The 20,165-nt window shown below is 47.9% G+C and overlaps 1 protein-coding gene across 1 annotated transcript in view; it reads right to left on the minus strand.

Annotated features, from left to right (window-relative positions):
* The window catches only part of SREBF2 (sterol regulatory element binding transcription factor 2), a 60,575-nt gene that overhangs the window by 14,923 nt on the left and 25,487 nt on the right, over positions 1 to 20,165 (minus strand). The window contains exons 5-11 of the mRNA XM_032644129.1: positions 19,236 to 19,457; positions 18,109 to 18,223; positions 17,719 to 17,900; positions 11,230 to 11,422; positions 10,442 to 10,623; positions 7,965 to 8,241; positions 5,222 to 5,391 (exon numbers count right to left, since the gene is read on the minus strand). Of these exons, the coding sequence (XP_032500020.1) occupies positions 5,222 to 5,391; positions 7,965 to 8,241; positions 10,442 to 10,623; positions 11,230 to 11,422; positions 17,719 to 17,900; positions 18,109 to 18,223; positions 19,236 to 19,457 (1,341 nt within the window). The remainder of the gene's footprint in view (positions 1 to 5,221; positions 5,392 to 7,964; positions 8,242 to 10,441; positions 10,624 to 11,229; positions 11,423 to 17,718; positions 17,901 to 18,108; positions 18,224 to 19,235; positions 19,458 to 20,165) is intronic.

Consider the following 20,165-nt stretch of genomic DNA (forward strand, 5'->3'; position numbering starts at 1 on the left):
TTCTCAATGCGGTCACCTCTCTTGTTGCAGAGCACAGGCTCTAGGCGCACAGGGTTCAGTAGTTGTGGTGCGCGGGATCAGTAGTTGTGGCTCACAGGCTCTAGAGAGCAGGCTCAGTAGTTGTGGCTCGCAGGCTCTAGAGCGCAGGCTCAGTAGTTGTGGCACACGGGCTTAGTTGCTCCATGGCATGTGGAATCTTCCCGGACTAGGGCTCGAACCCGTGTCCCCTGCATTGGCAGGCGGATTCTTAACCACTGTGCCACTGGGGAAGCCCACTTCTGTTGCTCTTTTAATTTTCTTGGTATTACCACCCCATGATCATTTCCTAAATTTTACAGACACCAGAATTCACTCAAGCTGGGGCTGAGGAGCAACCTCACCACCATAACTCATCTGCTAATTGCTGAATTGAGCGGCTGTGGCAGGAGACTCAGAACTGTTCGGATCCTGAGGGCCACCCTGTACCCCTGGGCCAGTTCCAACTCCAGGTTACGTCCTCCCACTCCAGTCCGACTCGGCGGTTCTCAAACTGTGTGCCAAGGCACCCCAAAGCACCGCAGCAAACTCCACAGGGGTGCCGCTGGATATGTCACACTTTGGGGGGAAACACAGCAATGCTCAACATGAATCGGACACCATATAAACTGCTAGATGGAGGCAGTTCAGTCTCAATGTGAGACTGCATGACCGTCCTCTGGGTGGGAAGCTGAGTTTTTGGAGGCTGTTATAATAAAAAGCAAGTGCAGCGTGAAAGCTGGTGTGGGACAGGTAGTGAAGGTGGTGACGTCCAGCCTGATTTCAAAGTCTGAGAAGGCACATGCAGCAGGCACACACATCCCATTAGTAAGTATCTGTGGTTATTAAGAATAGAACTCAAACATTATTTCTTCCTTCAGTTTTGTGTATTATTTTTCCAAGTGGCCACTAAGTTGTTAAGACAAATATCTATTAAGATGTTTGCACCTAATTAACAAACAGAACTGTTAGGTATTTCCTTTAGCCCAAGGAAACCATGAAAAAAATTACTGAGGCACAAAGGGTGCCGCGAACCAAGAAAGCTTGGCAACCTCTGGTCTACACCATTTTCACGGAGGCCAGCCCTCTGCGTGACCCCCAATGCCTGACTCATTTGCTGGCTAAATACATTCCACCAAATTCAAAGCTTCTTCCTATTTAAGAAAGTACTATCTGGGTCTCTCATTCCCCTTCCAAGAGAAGCAAACAGATGAGAGGGGCAGCTACTTTCCTAGAGACTGGTTCCTCTCCTCTTCCCACCTTACTGAAAATGCACACTTGGCGATACCACTGATTTTCCAAATATTGATACTCTTTGATCCAGCATCACCACCTCTAGAGTTAACCTGAAGAGGTACTGTACAAGCGGGTGAGGGTACTCCTTGCAGCACTGTTTCTAACTGCAAATGCTGGAAACAACCCAAACATCTAGCAGCGGCGCACTGGCTCCATCAAGGATGGTATTTACACATGCTGGAGAAGCAAGTGGAATAGGAGGCAACAAAGAAAGAGGCCCAAGACTTATAATCTGGTTGAAAAAAGCAAGTGGCAAAACAGGGTTTCTGATATGATCACATTAAATAAATTATAATGCATATATGTTCTGACGTGCAGGAAGAAAACTGAGGAAATGCACATTAAACTGCTCACTGCTTGTTAGGCATACCCAATATTTTTGGGGTGGGGGGACACTCATTAGGGAACCATTTTCCTGATCCTCAGCTGTTACACACATGCCTTCCTCAAATGGGCTGAGTAGCCCATTAAAGAACACCTGTGTCTTAGCAACAAAGACAATCAAAACCCCAGTGGGATTTCTGGGATGACGGGATGATCCTAAAATTTATATGGCAAGGTAAAGAGCAAACACTAGTCACTAAAGCCGGAGGACTGACACTTCCAGATATCAAGACGTATTCGAGGGCTTGGCCATTGGGGGTGTGCGGTGTTGGTGCAATGGAACTGACTAGAGCGTCCAGAAGGAGACTCATCACACGTGGACATTTAAGCAAAAGGTGCCACTTGGTGCGGTGTGGAAAGGGCAGTCATTTTAACAACAGATTCTGGGGTTGGGAGATAATACATATGAAAAAAAAGTTGATCTTGCACCCTTACCTCCAACTCATACAAAAATCCGTTCTAAGTGGATTATAGACCTATGTGTGAACATTTGAAAATAGAGTGACTAGCAGATACCATAGGAGAGTATCTTCATGACTTTGGGGTAGGATAAAGATATATTAAACAGGACATAAAATGTCTAATTGCTAAGGAAAAGACGAATAATCTGGATTTCATGAACATTAAGAACTTATGCTCAGACTTCCCTGGTGGTGCAGTGGTTAACAATCTGCCTGCCAATGCAGAGGACAGGCGTGCGAGCCCTGGTCCGGGAAGATCCCACATGCCGTGGAGCAACTAAGACCGTGCGCCACAACTACTGAGCCTGCGCGCTAGAGCCTGCGAGCCACAGCTACTGAGCCCTCGTGCCACAACTACTGAAGCCCACGCACCTAGAGCCCATGCTCCGCAACAAGAGAAGCCACCACAATGAGATGCCCACGCACCGCAACGAAGACAGTAGACCCTGCTTGCCACAACTAGAGAAAGCCCACACACAGCAACAAAGACCCAACACAGCCAAAAAAAAATAATAACTTGTGCTCATCAATCAACACCATTGAGAGAGAGAACAGGCAAGTCACAGAGGGAAACGATATATGCAAAGCACATATCCAACAAAGGATCGTAGCCAGAATAAAGAACTCCTCAAACCAACAAAAAGAAAGGCGTCACAAATAAAAAACAGGTAAAAGACTTGAACAGGGTTTTCACAAAAGAGGCTATCCAAATGGCCAACAAACTATCCCAATGGCCAATGAAAAGGTGCTCAACATCCTTCATCACCTGGGAATTGCAAATGAAAACTATGAGATACCACCAGCAGGGCTAAAAAAACAACACTGTCACGTGGTTGGTGAGGGTGCAGAACTGGAACTCTTTCCACTGTTGGTGAGGTGAAAATTGGTACATCCACTTTGGAAAACTGTCAGGCAGTGTCTACTGAAGCTGAACATATGCATAACCTCTGACCTAGCAGCGCCATCCCAGAAACGCAGCCACATGTTCACTGAAAGATGAACAGGGATGTTCACAGCAGCACTATTCACAATAACCAAAAACAGGAAACAACCCCAAAGTCCATTTATAAGCGTCTAGTCATACAATGGACTACTATAACGTAATGAGAATGGGCAATCTGTAAGTACACGCAACATAAATGAACCTTACACGTGACACTGAGCGAAGACAGCCAGACATAGACAGGACATATGTGTGACTCTCCTTTCATGGGGATGGTGGTCACCTGGCTGGAGGGCTTGAGAGAAGGGGCAGTTTGCTGACTGTAAGGGGCCCAAGGTAGGCTTCTGGGATCTTGGTCGTGTTCTGCTTCTTGATCTGTCTGCTGGTTATAAGAGTGTGTTCATTTTGTGAAGTCACTGACCTGTGTATTTATTTATTTACTTATTTATTAATATTATTTTAAAATATTTTCTTATTTGTTATTTGGCTGTGCCAAATAAGTACTTAGTTGCGGCACACAGGATCTTCATTGTGGCACGCGGGATCTTTAGTTGCAGCATGTGGGATCTTTTTTAGTTGCGGCATGTGGGATTTAGTTCCCTGTCCAGGAATCAAACCCGGGCCCCCCTACATTGGGAGCGCGGAGTCCTAGCCACTGGACCACCAGGGAAGTCCCTGACCTATGTATTTATAATTTGCGTACTTTTCTACATGTATATTGTACTTCAATAAAAGGTTTACAGGAAAAACAAACAACAGGTGGGTTAAATTACGGTGACAGAAATCAGAATGATGGTTACCTCTGCAGGGGGCAGCATGAGTGAAGGCCTGCAGGAGGCTTTTGGGGGTGATGGGAATGTACCACTTCTTGATCTGGGTGGTTGTTTACATGCGTTAAGCTCACTTTGTAAAAAGAGCTGTTAAGTTAAAATGTGCATATTTTTCTGTATGTATGTTGTATTTCTGTAAAATTAATGCCTTCAAAATACTTCTGGGGGGCAGAGAAGTTACAAATCTAACGACATTGCCCCAGAGCACTAGGACTGCTCTCAGCCTAGATTCACTTTGCCCAGAAAGCCCACCTTGACTTCCTCTAAGATGGGGTCGGGAGCCCAGTGTGCTCTCTGGGCAGCCAGATTAGCCCCACCCTCACACTCATCTACTGCCCCAAAGGCCTGGTCCTGGTCTGGTTTCCCTGACAGACTATGTGCTCCCCCAGGCAGGGCGAATGTCCTGCTTGCCACTGCACGTCCTCCCTGGGAAGTGCCTGGCCTAGAGCAGGGACTCAGTCACATTTGCTGAATGAACGTCTTATTTGGGTCTTGGAAATGGGGTTGAGACACAGAAAGTACACTGGGCTCTCCTATGCCCTTCGTCACCCAGATTACGGTGACACACTTCAAGAAACGTATCAGCGTCACCACAGGGCATGGTCCTGCTCATTCTCAGCTCATCAGCGTTATTAATGAGATATGGAAACGGACAGGGGGGATGTGATCATTCTTTTCTGAAACAGCTGATGTGTTCATCAGCCTACCCAAAGTAGACATTGAATGAAACGTGCCTATGTCTGCTGCAGTAAGAGGAAGCCTGAGGTCAGCAGAGGCTGGGAACTAGCTGGTAACAAGGACTGTGAATTATCCAGTTGTGAATTCCCGAGGCTGGCCCTGTGTCAGGCTCACTGGAGGCGCCTGAAACCCCAGTTCCCACCCCAGAATCTGACCTGAGCTCCTCACAAGACATACATTGTTTTCCACTTCTGGACCCACAGTGCCGTGATCAACACAAGGTACCAAATAGAATACTTCTGAGTGAACAAAAGAACCAGGAGACACAACCAGAAGATTCCAAGCAGAAGAGTCATATATTAACCCCTCTTATCACTGAATCAATCTTCTCACCTCAGGGCACTAAAATGCCTTGTTATGCTTGTAAGGGAGGAATTTCGTCTGTTGTGTTCACTGCCCTAAGTATTTGTGGAATGACCCACTGAATGAATGTCTACCCCTCTAGGTGGTTGGGCCCCCCAAGGGCGGGGGCCCACACCTATGTTCACATCTTGGCTCCTGGCTGGGAAGGGCACTCAGCGAAGGTCCACAGGAGGGAACTGAAGCACACTTACCGCCAGGAAGCCCAGCTTGCCTCCACACTGCGTCTTGAGCCCCATGGCGGCCGTGAGATGGATCTCAACCAGCGTGCTCGGGGGGATTTTCTCCTCTGCACATTCAGCCAGGTTCACAGCGCACAAAGCCATGTGTACATCTGAACAGGCAGATCCCACAGGAAGCTTGCCTATGGCGGCAGAAACGGACAACGACTGTTGACAGATTCCCTCGACCCAAGCTTTTTCCTGCTTTCTCAAGCACAATCGGAGCAACAGCAGAGCCAGAGGAGAAGGTCCGTGAGCTCGGTGATCACACAGTCCTGGATGGGGCGCCAAGCTCTGTGACTTCGTAGCGGTGTGCTCCTTTCTGCCTCACAGGTTGTTGGGGACAAGAGAAAACACAGGTCACGGGCCTGGCCCGCGGCCCCAGCCCTGTGTAATGGGGAGTGGCTGTGACTGCAGGCCGGTGAACAGGACTCAGAGGCGCAAACTGCAATGCTTTCCAAAACGGCGTCAACAGCATGGCCACATCCTGCTAACACAGTCCTGCGTCTCCAAATGTTGCGAGAAAGGTTATAAAAATTAAAGACAAAAACCCAAGAACAAACTGACGTGAATTTATTTTCATTCAACAAGACCCCACAGTATATAAGCGCACACCCTCCTGAGGGGGGGCACGTGACACACAACTGAGCCGTGACAGTGGACACATCGTGGGGCAGAGGTGGAAGGCCAGGAGAGGCTTACTAACCCTCCCGTGAGGGCTGTACAGCTCATCTGCGGTGGCCCTGAACTCGGGGACCAGAGTGCCCTTGCTCAGGCCCCGGGGCCCGTCGAGGCTCTGAGGCTTTCACGCTGCTGCCTGCTTCAGTCCTCACCACAGTGCAGGGAGGTGCCCAAGGCAAGCAGGCGCCTCATTTTGCTGAGCCTCAGGGGTGGCCCAGCCAGGCCTCCTGATCCCACCCAGCCTCTCTGGTCTTTTATCAGCCCCCAGACTTCATTCTGCACAGGCCTTAGGTGTTGGTCTCCCCCGGGAGGCACCACCGACTGGACTTTCTCCTTTGCAGGGAAGGAAGGCGGAGGGCAGTGTGGGGACCGTGTCACCTCTGTCCTCTTGGTGCCTTGTGCGGGGCCAGGCCCACAGAGTGCTCAGTGAATGTGGGCAGAATGAGTGATGTGAACCATCCCAGCTGGAATTCTCCTGAACAGATGCAGCCTCCAGATCAGAGACCTGGGGTGGAGCTGCTTCCCTCCCCCCGGGCCCGGGCACACTGATGGGACAGAGAAGCAGGGTAGGTCTGAAAATGGCCCTCTGCTAGAACTCTACAAAGGCCCCAGGTGCTCACACCCCACAGCTGGCTCCAGTGTCTCATCTCCACTCCCCCTGGGGCCTGGGCTGAAGCTCCCTCCCTCAGCCACCAGGGCCTTATATCCTGTTACCACATCCCACTGCTGCTCTCTGCCCTCATCTTATCGATGGCCCAGCAGCAACTTCCCTTCTTGAACCCTCTGACTTTGCTCCCCCTACACCAAGCATCTTGGCCTCTCCTGCCTGACCACCTCTCAGGCAGCCTCTGCCCGACTCCTTGTCCCGGGCCTGCCCCTTCCGTGCGGGTCTCCTTCCACATGCCCTCGAGGGGCCCCCCTTCACCACAAGCCCTCTCATCAGCACTCATGGTTTTCATTCTCACCTGCAGGCCAAAGACCCAGCTCCTTTCCTTGGCCTGCAGATCCAGCGTGGCCCCCACCACTGCATCATTTCCCCTCGGTGTCTCACAGGCAAGTGTCCCGAGCGGAACTTCTTACCTCCTCCCTAGAAAACTGCTTTTCCTCTCATTTTCCTTACCTTTGCTGGTGGCAACAGCGTTCACCCAAACGCTCAAACAAGAAACCAGGGAACCATCTTAGCTAGCTCCTTTCCTTACCCTTCCCGTCCAATGAGTCCCCAAGGCCTGTCAACCCCACTTTCTCCTTTATCTCTGTCCTGTCCTCTTGGCACCTGCATTAGCTTCCACTGGTCCTCCCTGAAGGCAGCCTCAATGCTCTCTTCAGAGCGAATCTTCTCGACCTCAGAAGCACAGACCTGATGACGTCATTTCCTCCACTGCACTGGCTCCCATCCCTCTCCCCTCGCACAGCCATCTTGGGGACCACTGAAATATTCTCCTCCAGAGCTACCCACGTGGGGTTCCTCCTTGGGAACATGCATCCCTCTGCCTGGAAGGCACCTCCCCTTCTGCAGAGCTGGTGAACTCTACACATCCTTTCGTGCAAAGCCGAGACTTTCCAGAAAGCCTTTCCTGAAACCCTCCCCAACAAGGACCCCTTCCCCTGAACTGAAATCCAATTCTTCTGCTACCTCTACCACACTGAACTGTAATTCACTTGCTGACCTGTCTGCTTCTCCATTAGAGCAGGAGTTCGTTGAATGAAATAAATGATCGTATTTCACTGAATCTAAGATGCCATCAATTTTAAGTTTCACTATTAAGTACCACCAAGGAAAAAACATTGCCAACTCAACCATGACATTCATTGTGTAGAGGACAAAGCCAAGCGTAGAGATGTTAATGTGAAAAATGTGTGTCTTAAATTGATGAACTGCAATCTTTACCGCTGTAGCTGTTTGTCTAACCATCCTAAACGGGTAGTGTGAAGGGGACATCATTCAGCTGGGGCAGAAAACTGGCAAACTGCGCCAGGGTGGAGCGATGGCATGGGGGCACTTCGAGGCAAGACAGGCCGTGGTGGCAGCCCTCACCTGTGATGTGCAGCTGGTGCAGCCTGTGATAGGCCAGGGCTGCATCCCGAGCGCTGGTCTTAGCTTCCTCCTCAAAGCCTGCGGCAGTGGCCAGGGTGGCCCGCCGGTGCTGGAAGACCTTCTTGAGCAGCCAGCGCACCAGGCGCAGCTTCTGCAGGCTGTAGCGGATCACGTTCCAGGAGAGGCTGCAGGCCAGGTCTAGGCGGGAGGTGGGCAGTGCCCGGCCCAACACCGACAGGCAGGTTTGCAGGTTTGCAGCGGCAGCTGCAAAATCCCCCTAGCAAGAAGCAGGAAGGTGTAATGTTCGCTGGCCTTGATGTGGCCTTTTTGTTTTACTTTAACAAAAACTCTTACTTTCTCTTCACCCCTCCAGACTATTAGAGTAATACATACTCACTGAAGAAAATCTGGGAAAATTTAGAAAGCTACAAAAAAGTAAAAAGAAATCACCTGTAATCTTATCCCCCAGAAAGAATGACTGCTGACATTTTAATATATTTCCTCCCAGTCTTTTTACTAAATTGGGATGGCACTGTGTTATATCTTCAAGCAAATACTGTTCAGAATTTCAGAATTTATGTATGTAGCTTTCATACATAAGGTGATGACATGGATCTAAATAATGAACGATGTGATCTTTTAGGTCCTCAAAGTGTGGTTCCCAGAGATCAGTAGCATCTTGTTAGATGCTACTGGTTTCTGGGAATCTTGTGAGAAATGTAAATTCTTCATGCCTCACCCTAACCCTCCCCCCCCCCCACCCCCCGACCTAATGAATCAGAGCCTCTGGGTGATCCTAATGTCTGCTGACGTTTGAGAACCACAGTTTTAGGCAAATACACAGCTAAACTACTCTAACCAAGGATCTGAACAACTCCCTGCCAACCTGAGAGGGTCTAGCAGGGAGTCTGCTGCCCTGTATTGAAGGCCTTTTTCTCTGTTTTTCTCATAACTGGAGGCGACACAGCCTTGAGAAACTGAAGTAAACGCTCTTCTCCTTTCCCATCACGCAGTGGGTATGATACCTGTACTTTCCTTCCTGCACCATTACAGAAAAGAGGATCCTTACAAGGGGAAAGTGGATGCCAACGCTCTGAGGATGACAGTCTCTGAGGTGGTGCTGCCATCCTTCCAGCCAGGAGAAGCACCTGTGTTTACAGATTCCAAAGGAGGTGGGCCTTTCACTGTGTCTCCTGGCTCCTCTTTCCCGTCTTTCCCAGGAAGGTTGGCTGTTTCCAAGGCTCGGGCTTTGGCTCTTGTCTCTTCCAACTCACCAATCCAACTCGCCCTTGAGTGCCCTCCCCTGGCAGACGCACAGCTTCCAACACACCCTGATCCCAACACATCTTGGCCACCACGGCCTGCCTCCTGGTCGGGAAGCTTCTCACCCTCAGGGCCCTCTCACAGCACTTTCAAGCAACACGGTTAGACGGAGTCCACCACAGCTTCCAGCCTCCCCCACCTCTGAGTCACTGTCACTGCCACTTTCCTTCCATTTCACATCTCAGGTATTTCTTGAATTCATGCCTTTCCTTTCAATTTCCAGCTCCTTGTCACCTCTCACCCAGCCTCTTCTAAGAGCACCCTCACTTGCTTCCAAGCATCTGTGTCTCCCTCCTCCAACCCACCCTTCATATAGCCACCAGAATGACGTTCGTAAAACACAGCCCTGAACCTGTCTCTAGGATAAACATCTAGGGGTACGTGTCATCCTGCGTTAGGGGTGGCGCCAACAACCACACCTATATTGCAGTAGCCGCAGCCCTGGACATGGCTGACAGGTCCACTGACAGACTGGCTGGCCAAATTCTCTCTTGTGGGCTCCACAGCTGACAGGCGGGGAGAGCAAGCCCATGGCTACCTGCTGCCGAGGGCTGGACTGGTCCTTGCTCCTCCCGAGACATGGGTGTTTAACTCTTCCTTCCGTGCCGTGAGTTTGCCCCAGAATCCTTCCCATAAACTCCTTTGTTGATTTCAAAAGAGGACTTGCAGCGAATTTTCCTGCTCAAAAACCTTCCTGGTTCTCCAGAGAACTGGGACAAAAACCTCAAATCAGTTACTAGTCAAATACGTCTCCAACTTGGGCCCTAGCTACACTACCAGCCTTAGCCCTCATCTCCCCCGACATATCCTACACTCCAGACGTACCCATCTACTTGCCAGTCTCCCAGAAGCCCACCTATTCCTGCCATCCTCTCCCCTTGGAAGGGCCTTCCTGCTCTTGACCACTCTGCTCACACCCCAGACTCCCAGAGCACTTTACTCTCCCGTCATATTACAGACTAGAGATCAGCTCGTGTCCGTGTAATCACTTCTGCCTAGGTGCCCTCTCCTCCGCTGCCCTGTAACTGTTGGGGGTAGGGTCCCCTCGTCCTCTTGCCCCCGGGGTATTTTTATACGCTGGGGTGTTGGAATAAGTTGCTGAGTTATGGGCCGAGCCTGGGGGAGGAAGGGGAAAGGCAGGCAGCAGGACTCACCCGGGCCAGGTCCAGGTCTGCCTGCTTCCGGTGCCTCCAGAAGGTGACTGAGGAGCGCGAATGCGGCCGGATCACTGGCTCCCCGTGGACCAGCAGCTTCACAAAGACGCTCAGGACAATCACACCGTTCACCAGCCACAAGAGGAGCGTTGGCATCATCCAGTCAAACCAGCCCGCAGAACCTAAGGAGGAGCGTCTCAGCTGAGCCCGTGGGGAAGCGCCTCCTGAAGCAGCCCTGGGAGACTGCAGGGCACCTGACTGACCCCTCACTGTGAGAGGAAAGAGCCTCCTACCTCATTTTTGGAACAAATGCGATTGCTTCATTTAGTAGCAATGTCGAAGTGCATAGGGGAGGAATAATACATGCACCTTAATCCACACTATAGCAAATTTGGGACAGTTCTACAGCCTAACTAGGAACCCTGTAGCCCTGTCACTATGGGGCAGGATGCCACAAAAATCTTTGTTAGCCAAGGCAGGGTTAGGCCACTGGTTTAATGACTCAGGCAGTAAGAAGACCGCATCCTCCTTCAAACAGCCACACCCTCAAACCCCCAATTAAGGCAGTGCAGGGTCCTGATTTGTTTTGCTCTTTCTGACTGAACTTGGGTTTGCCCTGTTACTTCCGAAATGCGACTTATGCCAGTCCCTACCAGAAGCAAGCAGGCGGGGGCCCCCTACGAAAGCCCTTCGGGACCTGGCGGACAAGCCGAGTGGCTGCATGCAGGGCCTTCTCCTGCCACAGCAGCCCACCCAGGCCCGGGTGGCACGAGGGGCCTTCCACCTACCTGACTCGAGAGACAGCATGCTGCGGCCAGAGCCTGAGTGTGGATGCTGGTCCGAGTCGTGGGCCCCTCCCCATTGCAGCAGAGCAGTCAGGGGGTTAAAGGAGAGGCACAGGAAGGTGAGGACACACAGCAGGATTCGCGAGCGGTCCACCATGCCAAGTGCTACAGGAGGAGAGTCTGGCTCATCTTTGACCTTCAGAACAGGGGGCCACAAGGTTAGAACGAATACTGTGTGGATTTTTATAGCATTTTACTTTTATATATACGGGAATCAGATCGTGAGATTTAAATTCAAGACCATTAAGTCAGATGGGAATAAAGCACTTGCCCTCTTGCCACCTGGGAGAAGAACATGTTCTAAAGACCAGAGGGACATGAGCTCTGCTTTTACAACAGAGCTCCAGCACAAAAGAGAACACTCTGCAGGATTCTGTTTCTGTGTAATTCCACAACAGGCAAGCTAATCTAAAGCGACAGAAGGCAGATCAGAAGTTGTCTCAGGCTGGAGAGACGTGTGTGCACTTCCTGCAAAGTGTAAGTTCATGAGAGATAAAAATGTTCTATATCATTTTGTTCTAAACTAGAAGAGATTTATTCATTTATCATTTTGTTGTTTTTTTATAAATTTTTTTATTTTATTTACTTTTGGCTGCATTGGGTCTTTGTTGATGCATGCGGGCTTTCTCTAGTTGCGGTGAGCAGGGGCTACTCTTCCTTGCGGTGCGCAGGCTTCTCATTGCGGTGGCTTCTCTTGTTGCGGAGCACGGGCTCTAGGCACACAAGCTTCAGTAGTTGCCGCACGCAGGCTCAGTAGTTGTGGCTCCCGGGCTCTAGAGTGCAGGCTCAGTAGTTGTGGTGCACGGGCTTAGTTGCTCCGTGGCATGTGGGATCTTCCTGGACCAGGGCTTGAACCTGTGTCCGCTGCACTGGCAGGTGGACTCTTAACCACTGCACCACCAGGGAAGCCCCATTTATTGTTTTTTGTTTTGGTTTGGTTTTTTTGGCTGCACCACACAATTGATAAGATCTTAGTTCCCTGACCAGGGATCAAACCCGGGCCCTCAGCAGTGAAAGAGTGGAGTCCCAACCACTGGACCTCCAGGGAATTCCCTATTGTTATTTTTTAATTGAAGTATAATTGACCTACAACACTATGTTGGTTCGAGGTACACAACAGAGTGACTCGATTTTTTCATACATTACATCAGCTCCATGGTAAGTCTAGTTACCATCTGTCACCATACAAAAGCACTATGATACTATTGACTATATTCCCCATGTTGTATATTTCACCCTTGTGACATTTATTTTGTAACTGGAAGTTTGTAGTATCTTTTTTTTAAATTTTTTTTTTAGTTTGTAGTATCTCTTAACCTCCCTCACCTATTTCACTCACCCTCCCAACTCCCTCCCCTCTTGGCAAACACCCATTTGTTCTCTGTATCTACCAGTCTGTTTCGTTTTGTTGTGTTCGTCCATTTGTTTTGTTTTTTAGATTCCACATATAAGTGAAATCCTATGTATTTGTCTTTGTCTGACTCATTTCACTTAGCATAATACCCCCTAGGATCATACATGGTGTGACAACATCTCATTCTTTTTTACAGCTGAGTAACATTACACGGTATATATATATATATACATATATATATATATATATATATATACACACACCACATTTTCTTTATCTACTCATCTATCTGTGGGCACTTAGGTTGCTTCCATATCTTGGGCTATTGTAAATAATGCTGCAATAAACATAAGGGTGAACATTACTTTTTGAATTAGTGTTTTTGTTTTCTTTCAGAAAAATACCCAGAAGCGGAACTGCTGGATTGGATGGTAGTTCTATTGCAAATTTTTTGAGGAAACTTCCTACTGTTTTCCACAGTGGCTGTATCAATTTTCATTTCCACCAATAGTGCATGAGGGTCCCCTTTTCTCCACATCCTCACCAACACCTATCATTCTCTGACTCTTTTATTACACTTAGCATAATACCCTCTAGGTCCATCCACGTTGTCACAAATGGCAAGATTTCACTCTTTTCTTATGGCTAATATTTCATTGCATATATACCACATCTTCTTTATCCATTCATCTATTTCTGGGCACTCAGGTTGCTTCCTTATCTTGGCTATTGTAAATAATGCTGCAACGAACACAGGGGTGCGTATGTCTTTTTTTTTTTTTTTTTTTAATATTTATTTCTTTGGCTGTGCCAGGTCTTAGTTGTGGCATGCAGGATCTTCTTTGCTGCGTGTGGGATCTTTTTAGTTGTGGCATGAGAAATCTTAGTTGTGGCATGCAGGATCTAGTCCCCTGACAAGGGATTGAACCCATGCCCCCTACAATGGAAACTTGGAGTCCTGACCACTGGACCACCAGGGAATTCCTGATGTTGAGCATCTTTTCATGTGCCTGTTGGCCATTTATATGTCTTGCAAAAATGTCTATTCATGTCTTCTGCCCATTTTAAAATTGTTGTTTGGGGGGTTTTCTGATGTTGAGTTGTACGACCTCTTTGAAAATTTTGGATACTAACCCCTTATTAGATATATTGTTTGCAAATACCTTCCTCCATTCAGTAGGTAGCCTTTTAGTTTTGTTGGTAGTTTCCTTTGCTGTGCAAAAGGTTTTTCTTTTGTTTTTTTTTTAGGGTTACATCCGTCTACTCTTTTTTTTTCTTAATTTATTTTTATTTTTAGCTGCGTCAGGTCTTAGTTGTGGCACGCAGAATCTTTTTGTTGTGGTGCGCGGGCTCTCCGTTGTGGCGTGTGGGCTTCTCTCTAGTTGTAGCCCGTGGGCTTCTCTCTAGTTGTGGCGTGCGGGTTTTTCTCTCTCTAGCTGTGGGGCGCAGGTTCCAGAGCACTTGGGCTCTGTAGTTGTGGCGTTTGGGCTCCAGAGCGCATGGGTTTTGTGGTTTGTGGTATGCAGCCTCTCTAGTTGAGATGCGTGGGCTCAGTAGTTGTGGCACATAGGCTTAGTTGCCCAGTGGCATGTGGGATCTTAGTTCCCCGACCAGGGATCAAACCTGTGTCTCCTGCATTGGAAGGCAGATTCTTTACCACTGGACCACCAGGGAAGTTCCAATGCAAAAGCTTTTTAAGTTGATGTAGTCCCATTTGTTTATTTTTGCTTTTGTTCCCCTTACCTGAGGAGACACAGCTCCCCTCAAATTGCTAAGACCAGATTTCCCTGGTGGTGCAGTGGTTAAGAATCCACCTGCCAATGCACGGGACACAGGTTCGAGCCCCAGTCCGGGAAGATCCCACATGCTGCAGAGCAATGAAGCCCATGCGCCGCAACTACCAAACCTGTACTCCAAGGCCTGCAAACCACAACTGCTGAGCCCGTGTGCCACAACTACTGAAGCCCGTGCACCTAGAGCCCGTGCTCCGCAACAAGAGAAGCCACAGCGATGAGAAGCCCATGCACCGCGACGAAGAGTAGCCCCCACTCGCTGCAGCTAGAGAAAGCCTGCGCACGCAACAACAAAGACCCAACGCAGCCAAAAATAAATAAATTAAAATTAATTAATTAATTTTTAAAACTTGCTAAGACCAATAACAAAGAGCATACTGTCTATGTTTTCTTCTGGGAGTCTTATGGTTTCAGGTCTTACATTTAAGTCTTTGATCCATTTTGAGTTTATTTTTGTAGATGGTGTGAGAAAGTAGTCCAGTTGATTCTTCTGCATGTAGCTGTCCCATTTTCCCAGCACCATTTATTGAAGAAGCTGTCATTTCCCCTTTGTATATTCTTGCCTCCTTTGTCATAGATTTAAGTATGGGTTTGTTTCTAGGCTCTCTATTCTGTTCCATTGATCATGTGTCTGTTTTTGTGCCAGTACCACACTGTTTTGATTACTGTAGTCTGAAATCACGGAATGTGCTACCTCCAGCTCTGTTGTTCTTTCTCAAGATTGTTTTGGCTATTTGGGGTCTTTTGTGTTTCCACATAAATTTTAGAATTATTTGTTCTAGTTCTGTGAAAAATGTCTTTGGTATTTTGACAGGGATTGCACTGAATCTGTAGGTTGCCTTGAGGAATATGGTCGTTTTAACGGTATTAATTCTTCCAACCCATGAGCACAATATACCTTTCCATCTGTTTGTGTTGTCATCAATTTGTTTCATCAATGTCTTATAGTTTTTCCAGTACAGGTCTTTTACCTACTTGGTTAGATTTATTCCTAGGCATTTTCTTCTTTTCGATGCAATTGTAAATGGGATTGTTTTTCATTTCTCTTTCTGATACTTTGCTGTTAGTGTATAGAAATGTAACAGATTTCTGTATATTAATTTTGTATCCTGCAAACTTACTGATTTTATTTATTAGTTCTAACAGTCTTTTGAAGGTGTCTTTAGAATTTCCTATATATAGTATCATGTCATCTGCAAACAGTGACAGTTTTTTTTGTTTGTTTATTTATTTGTTTTTGGCTGCATTGGGTCCTTGTTGCTGCGTGCGGGCTTTCTCTAGTTGCAGCAAGTGGGGGCTACTCTTTGTTGCGGTGCGCAGGCTTCTCATTGCAGTGGCTTCTCTTGTTGCGGAGCATGGGCTCTAGGTGTGCGGGCTTCAGTAGTTGTGGCACACGGGCTCAGCAGTTGTGGCTTGCGGGCTCTGGAGGGCAGGCTCAGTAGTTGTGGCACACAGGCTTAGTTGCTCCGCGGCACATGGGATCTTCCCGGACCAGGGATTGAACCCGTGTCCCCTGCATTGGCAGGAGGACTGCCAACCACTATGCCACCAGAGAAGCCCAACAGTGACACTTTTACTTCTTCCTTTCCAATTTGGATTCCTTTTATTTCTTTTTCTTGTCTGATCACTGTGGCTAGGACTTCCAATTCTATGTAGTATAAAAGTGGTGAGAGTTGGCATCCTTGCCTTGTTCCTGATCTTGGAAGAAACGCTTTCAGCTTTTTACTCTATATCTTGATTACTGTGAGTTACATAAGCATATACATTTGTTAAAACTCACCATACTGCACGATACAGTAAAATAGGTGTACTGTATCACATATAAATTACACCTCAAAGTTGATTAAAGACCATACTTTAGTATGAACCTATTTACAGAAGCTTGCTTATCCTTTTTTTTTTTTTTTTTAGCCGCACCACACACCTAATAGGATCTTAGTGCCCCAACCAGGGATTGAACCTGGGCCTTCAGTAGTGAAAGTGTGGAGTCCTAACCACTGGACTGCCAGGGAATTCCCAGACGCTTGCCTATATCTAAAACCACAACATTGTTTTGTTTTCTCCCCAGTTTTACAGAGGGAGAACTGGAGGCAGAGGCCCTGCCTGCCCAGGGAGCCTAAGGAGGGAGGGAGACTGGAACCAGATCTCCGCTGACTCCCAGGGTGTACATCCCACACAACTCGTTTTCAGTATTTTTAAACCATTTGAAAACTTCTTCTGAGGATTCAGACACCTATCTAATTCAACGTATATGTGGCCTTTTGTTACCAAGCAGAATCACATTTATAAAATATTTCAAAAATAGAGCTTCCTTAATAAAATTAAGTACATGATACAATAAATGGTCTGATCAAAAACTTATGCTAGGGGCTTCCCTGGTGGCACAGTGGTTGGGAATCCACCTGCCAGTGAAGGGGACCCAGGTTCAAGCCCTGGTCCGGGAAGATCCCACATGCCAAGGAGCAACTGGGCCCGTGCACCACAACTACTGAGAGCCTGCGCTCTAGAGCCTGTGCTCCGCAACAAAAGAAGCCACCGTGGTGGGGGGCCCGTGCACCGCGACGAGGAGTGGTCCCCGCTGGCCGCAACTAGAGAAGGCCCTCGCGTAGCAATGAAGACCCAACACAGCCAAAAATAAACAAATAAAATAAATTAAAAAAAAAAAACTTACGCTAGAAGGGAACTCTGTGCTTTTGAGGCCAGAAACTGCCAATGTCAAAATACAGCACAAACCCCAGTGGTCTCCACAGGTTCCTGGGAAGATCATTAGGCTTGAGCCTCTTTTAACGAATTCCATTAAACAAGAATTGCCAGGGGCTTTCTTCCACAATTAAAGGCCCTTGGTAGGAATGTTATCTGTTAGACTGCAAACTGTAATCATTTCCCAAAGAGGACCCAGAGGCAGCATCATCCTAACCCAACTGATCAACCTCACAAAGTGGTCGTGCCAGGCTCATTATGGGCGAGGGAAGCGATGAGGCGCCTCCAGCAACTCCTAGCTCCGCACAACAGCCGCTGTATGTTCCCATGCTGGATTTGGCCATTATTCCCCTCTGATGGGCCCTTTCAGCAAGGACCAGTAAAACCGGAGGTTGTATCCCCATACAGAGTCAGCTTTCTTTTTCTTTATTCTCCAGTACGTGGCTAATTTCACAGAATTCTCGTTCCTCTCCAGCCCAGGGCCTCTGAACACCTGACCTGGGCCGCTGTCTGCAGCCTCCCCACTATTAACTTCGGGGAGATGGGAGAGATTCCAGGGGTCAGGGGATTTCAAAAACTCATTACCTTTGCGTCATCCAATAGAGGGCTTCCTGGCTCAGAGTCGATGGAGTAGGGGGAGAAGCCTGCCTGGGACCCCGAGTCGGAGGCCGGAGGCGACATCAGAAGGACATTCTGATTAAAGTCATCGATCTTCAGGTCCACGTCATTGTCCACCAGGCTGCCTAGGTCAATGCCCTTCAAGAGCTCTGTAAAGAAAACCCTACCTGGCAAATGGTCCGTTTCATAGCACCCCATCTGGGCTGGGGCTGGGCTAGGTGAGTGATGCACAGCCCCTGCTCCTGCTTCACCCCTGAAGGCACCTTTTACACAACAGTGGACCCTGCCCGGTGCCCAGCACAGGATTTCTACTATAACCGGAAAGTCTGAAACCCTTTTCTCAACGAGCACACTTACTGTTCTTCTGATTTGCCAGTTTCAGCACCATGTTCTCCTGGCGCAGTTTATGATTGACCTGCTGCAAGTATTTGATGTAGTCAATGGCCTTCCTCAGAACGCCAGACTTGTGCATCTGGGAAGGAAGACAGGTGAAAAACACGGTGGCGTCAGACCAGCTTGCACAGTGAAGAGAGCAGAGGCCCAGAGCTCAGGCTCCGGAGTGGGAGGTGCTGAATTCAGATGCTGACTCTCCCACTACTTAGCTGTGCAACCCAGGACAAGTTACTCAACATCTCTGAACCTCACTTTCCTCCTCCGTGAAATAGGGATAATGATAGTATATGAGTCATAGGCTTGCCATGAGGATTAAATGTGCTAATATGTGTAAAGAGTTTAGCCTCTGGCCTGGCACCCAGTAACACTATATATAAGCTGTTACTCCTACTTCCTATGATAATCCTAGCATCAAAACAAACTTTAAGGAAAACAAATGACAAACAAAAATCCAGAGTACTGTTGGCTGGTTATCTTAAGTAAAGGTATATTAGTACCTTTCAGATTTGTAGGCTACAAGGAAAATTATATTTTCTTTCAAAATAGAGGTAAAGATAAACAGATAACAGGTAAAAAAAATCTCCTATGTGCCAAAGCCAAAAGACACATTCATTGAAACACCAGAAATTTATGAAAAACCAATTTCCTCTATTTGTTCCTTGTCAAAGATCCAATCTCCATTTTTCCTCCTCCCTAAAAGGTTAAAATATTGCTAGCCATCCCTGAATACAATTAAACATATGCCAAAAATGCCATCAGCTGCCTCAGATGTACACACGGTTGTGTACCTGGCCATCAGTGAGCAGTAGGTGTCTGCGACACGGTGGTGGTAGTGGGGGTGGGGGGGGGGGTGGCCACCATCACTGCAGAGCAGACTCAAAGGTCCAGGCAGGCCACTGCCTTACCAACACCCAACAGTTAATATTTTATAATCCTGGAATTTCAAAACACCAAGATGCTTTAGTAAGAGAGCACCTTTAACTATTCTTGCATTCACTCAGCCTGGGCCTGGGTCTTCCCTAAATTCCTGTAGCAAAGACAGATAGAGGGGAGATGATGGGGCATGAAATAACATTTTGCTTGGTACCTACCTTGGCATCTGTCCCCATGACCAGGTCCTTCAACTCAATGATTTTGTCATTGATGGAGGAGCGATACCGCTTCTCAATGATGTTGTGTGTCGTCCTCCTTTCTCCTTCCTTGGGGGGCTCGAGCTGCTTGACTCCCCCAGGTACCTGCTTAATGGGCACTTTCTCTTGTCCCATCATCACAGGCATTGTGGTCAGAATGGTCCCATTGCTGCCCACCAGGGTCTAGAACAGACACAAGGGCAGAATGACCACTTGGTTAGTCTGAGTAAAGCAACCTCGCAACACAAACCCACTGGCCCAGGCCACGTGGCATCACCTGAAAACGCTGTGGAGCCTGACACCCTTTCTGGGTTAATTAAGTCCAGAAGCCTTAGGAGCTGTGGTACCTCAGGTACTGTGCCCCTTTCAGAGTCACTGTTGATTAGTCATGTGCCACAACAGCATTCATGTGGATAAACACCAACCTTTGATGTAGGGATGCCAGAAACACGTCATGTGATTCCTGCTTTGCTGTCGACCCATTAGCCACCTCTGAGCTCGCATACAGTGCACCAACCACAAAACTTTCTCCTGGTGTATGGCACGTATTTTCCTCTCACATGACGGTGAAGTTAACTTACTGCATTTCCTTATACGATTTGCCCATCAAAAAGCTCAAGGGCAGAAGTGAAAATCAGAGCCATTTTATTAAACAGACCAACTAGAGAGGCTTCCCCTTGTTTTCCCCTCAAATCTGCTTTTCCTGCTCTTTGTTTCTGTTTTCACTACTTTTAGTTTTATTTTCTTCAACAAATGGCCTCAATATCCAAATGGCCAATGAACACAAAAAGCTTCTTAACTTCATTAGTCATCAAGAAATAATTCACACATAGTAAAAAGCACACATTTTAAGTGTACAGCTTAATGGAATTGTGATGTATGCATACAATG

This window comes from Phocoena sinus, chromosome 10 (genome assembly GCF_008692025.1).
Source record: "Phocoena sinus isolate mPhoSin1 chromosome 10, mPhoSin1.pri, whole genome shotgun sequence".
NCBI classification, from domain to species: domain Eukaryota; kingdom Metazoa; phylum Chordata; class Mammalia; order Artiodactyla; family Phocoenidae; genus Phocoena; species Phocoena sinus.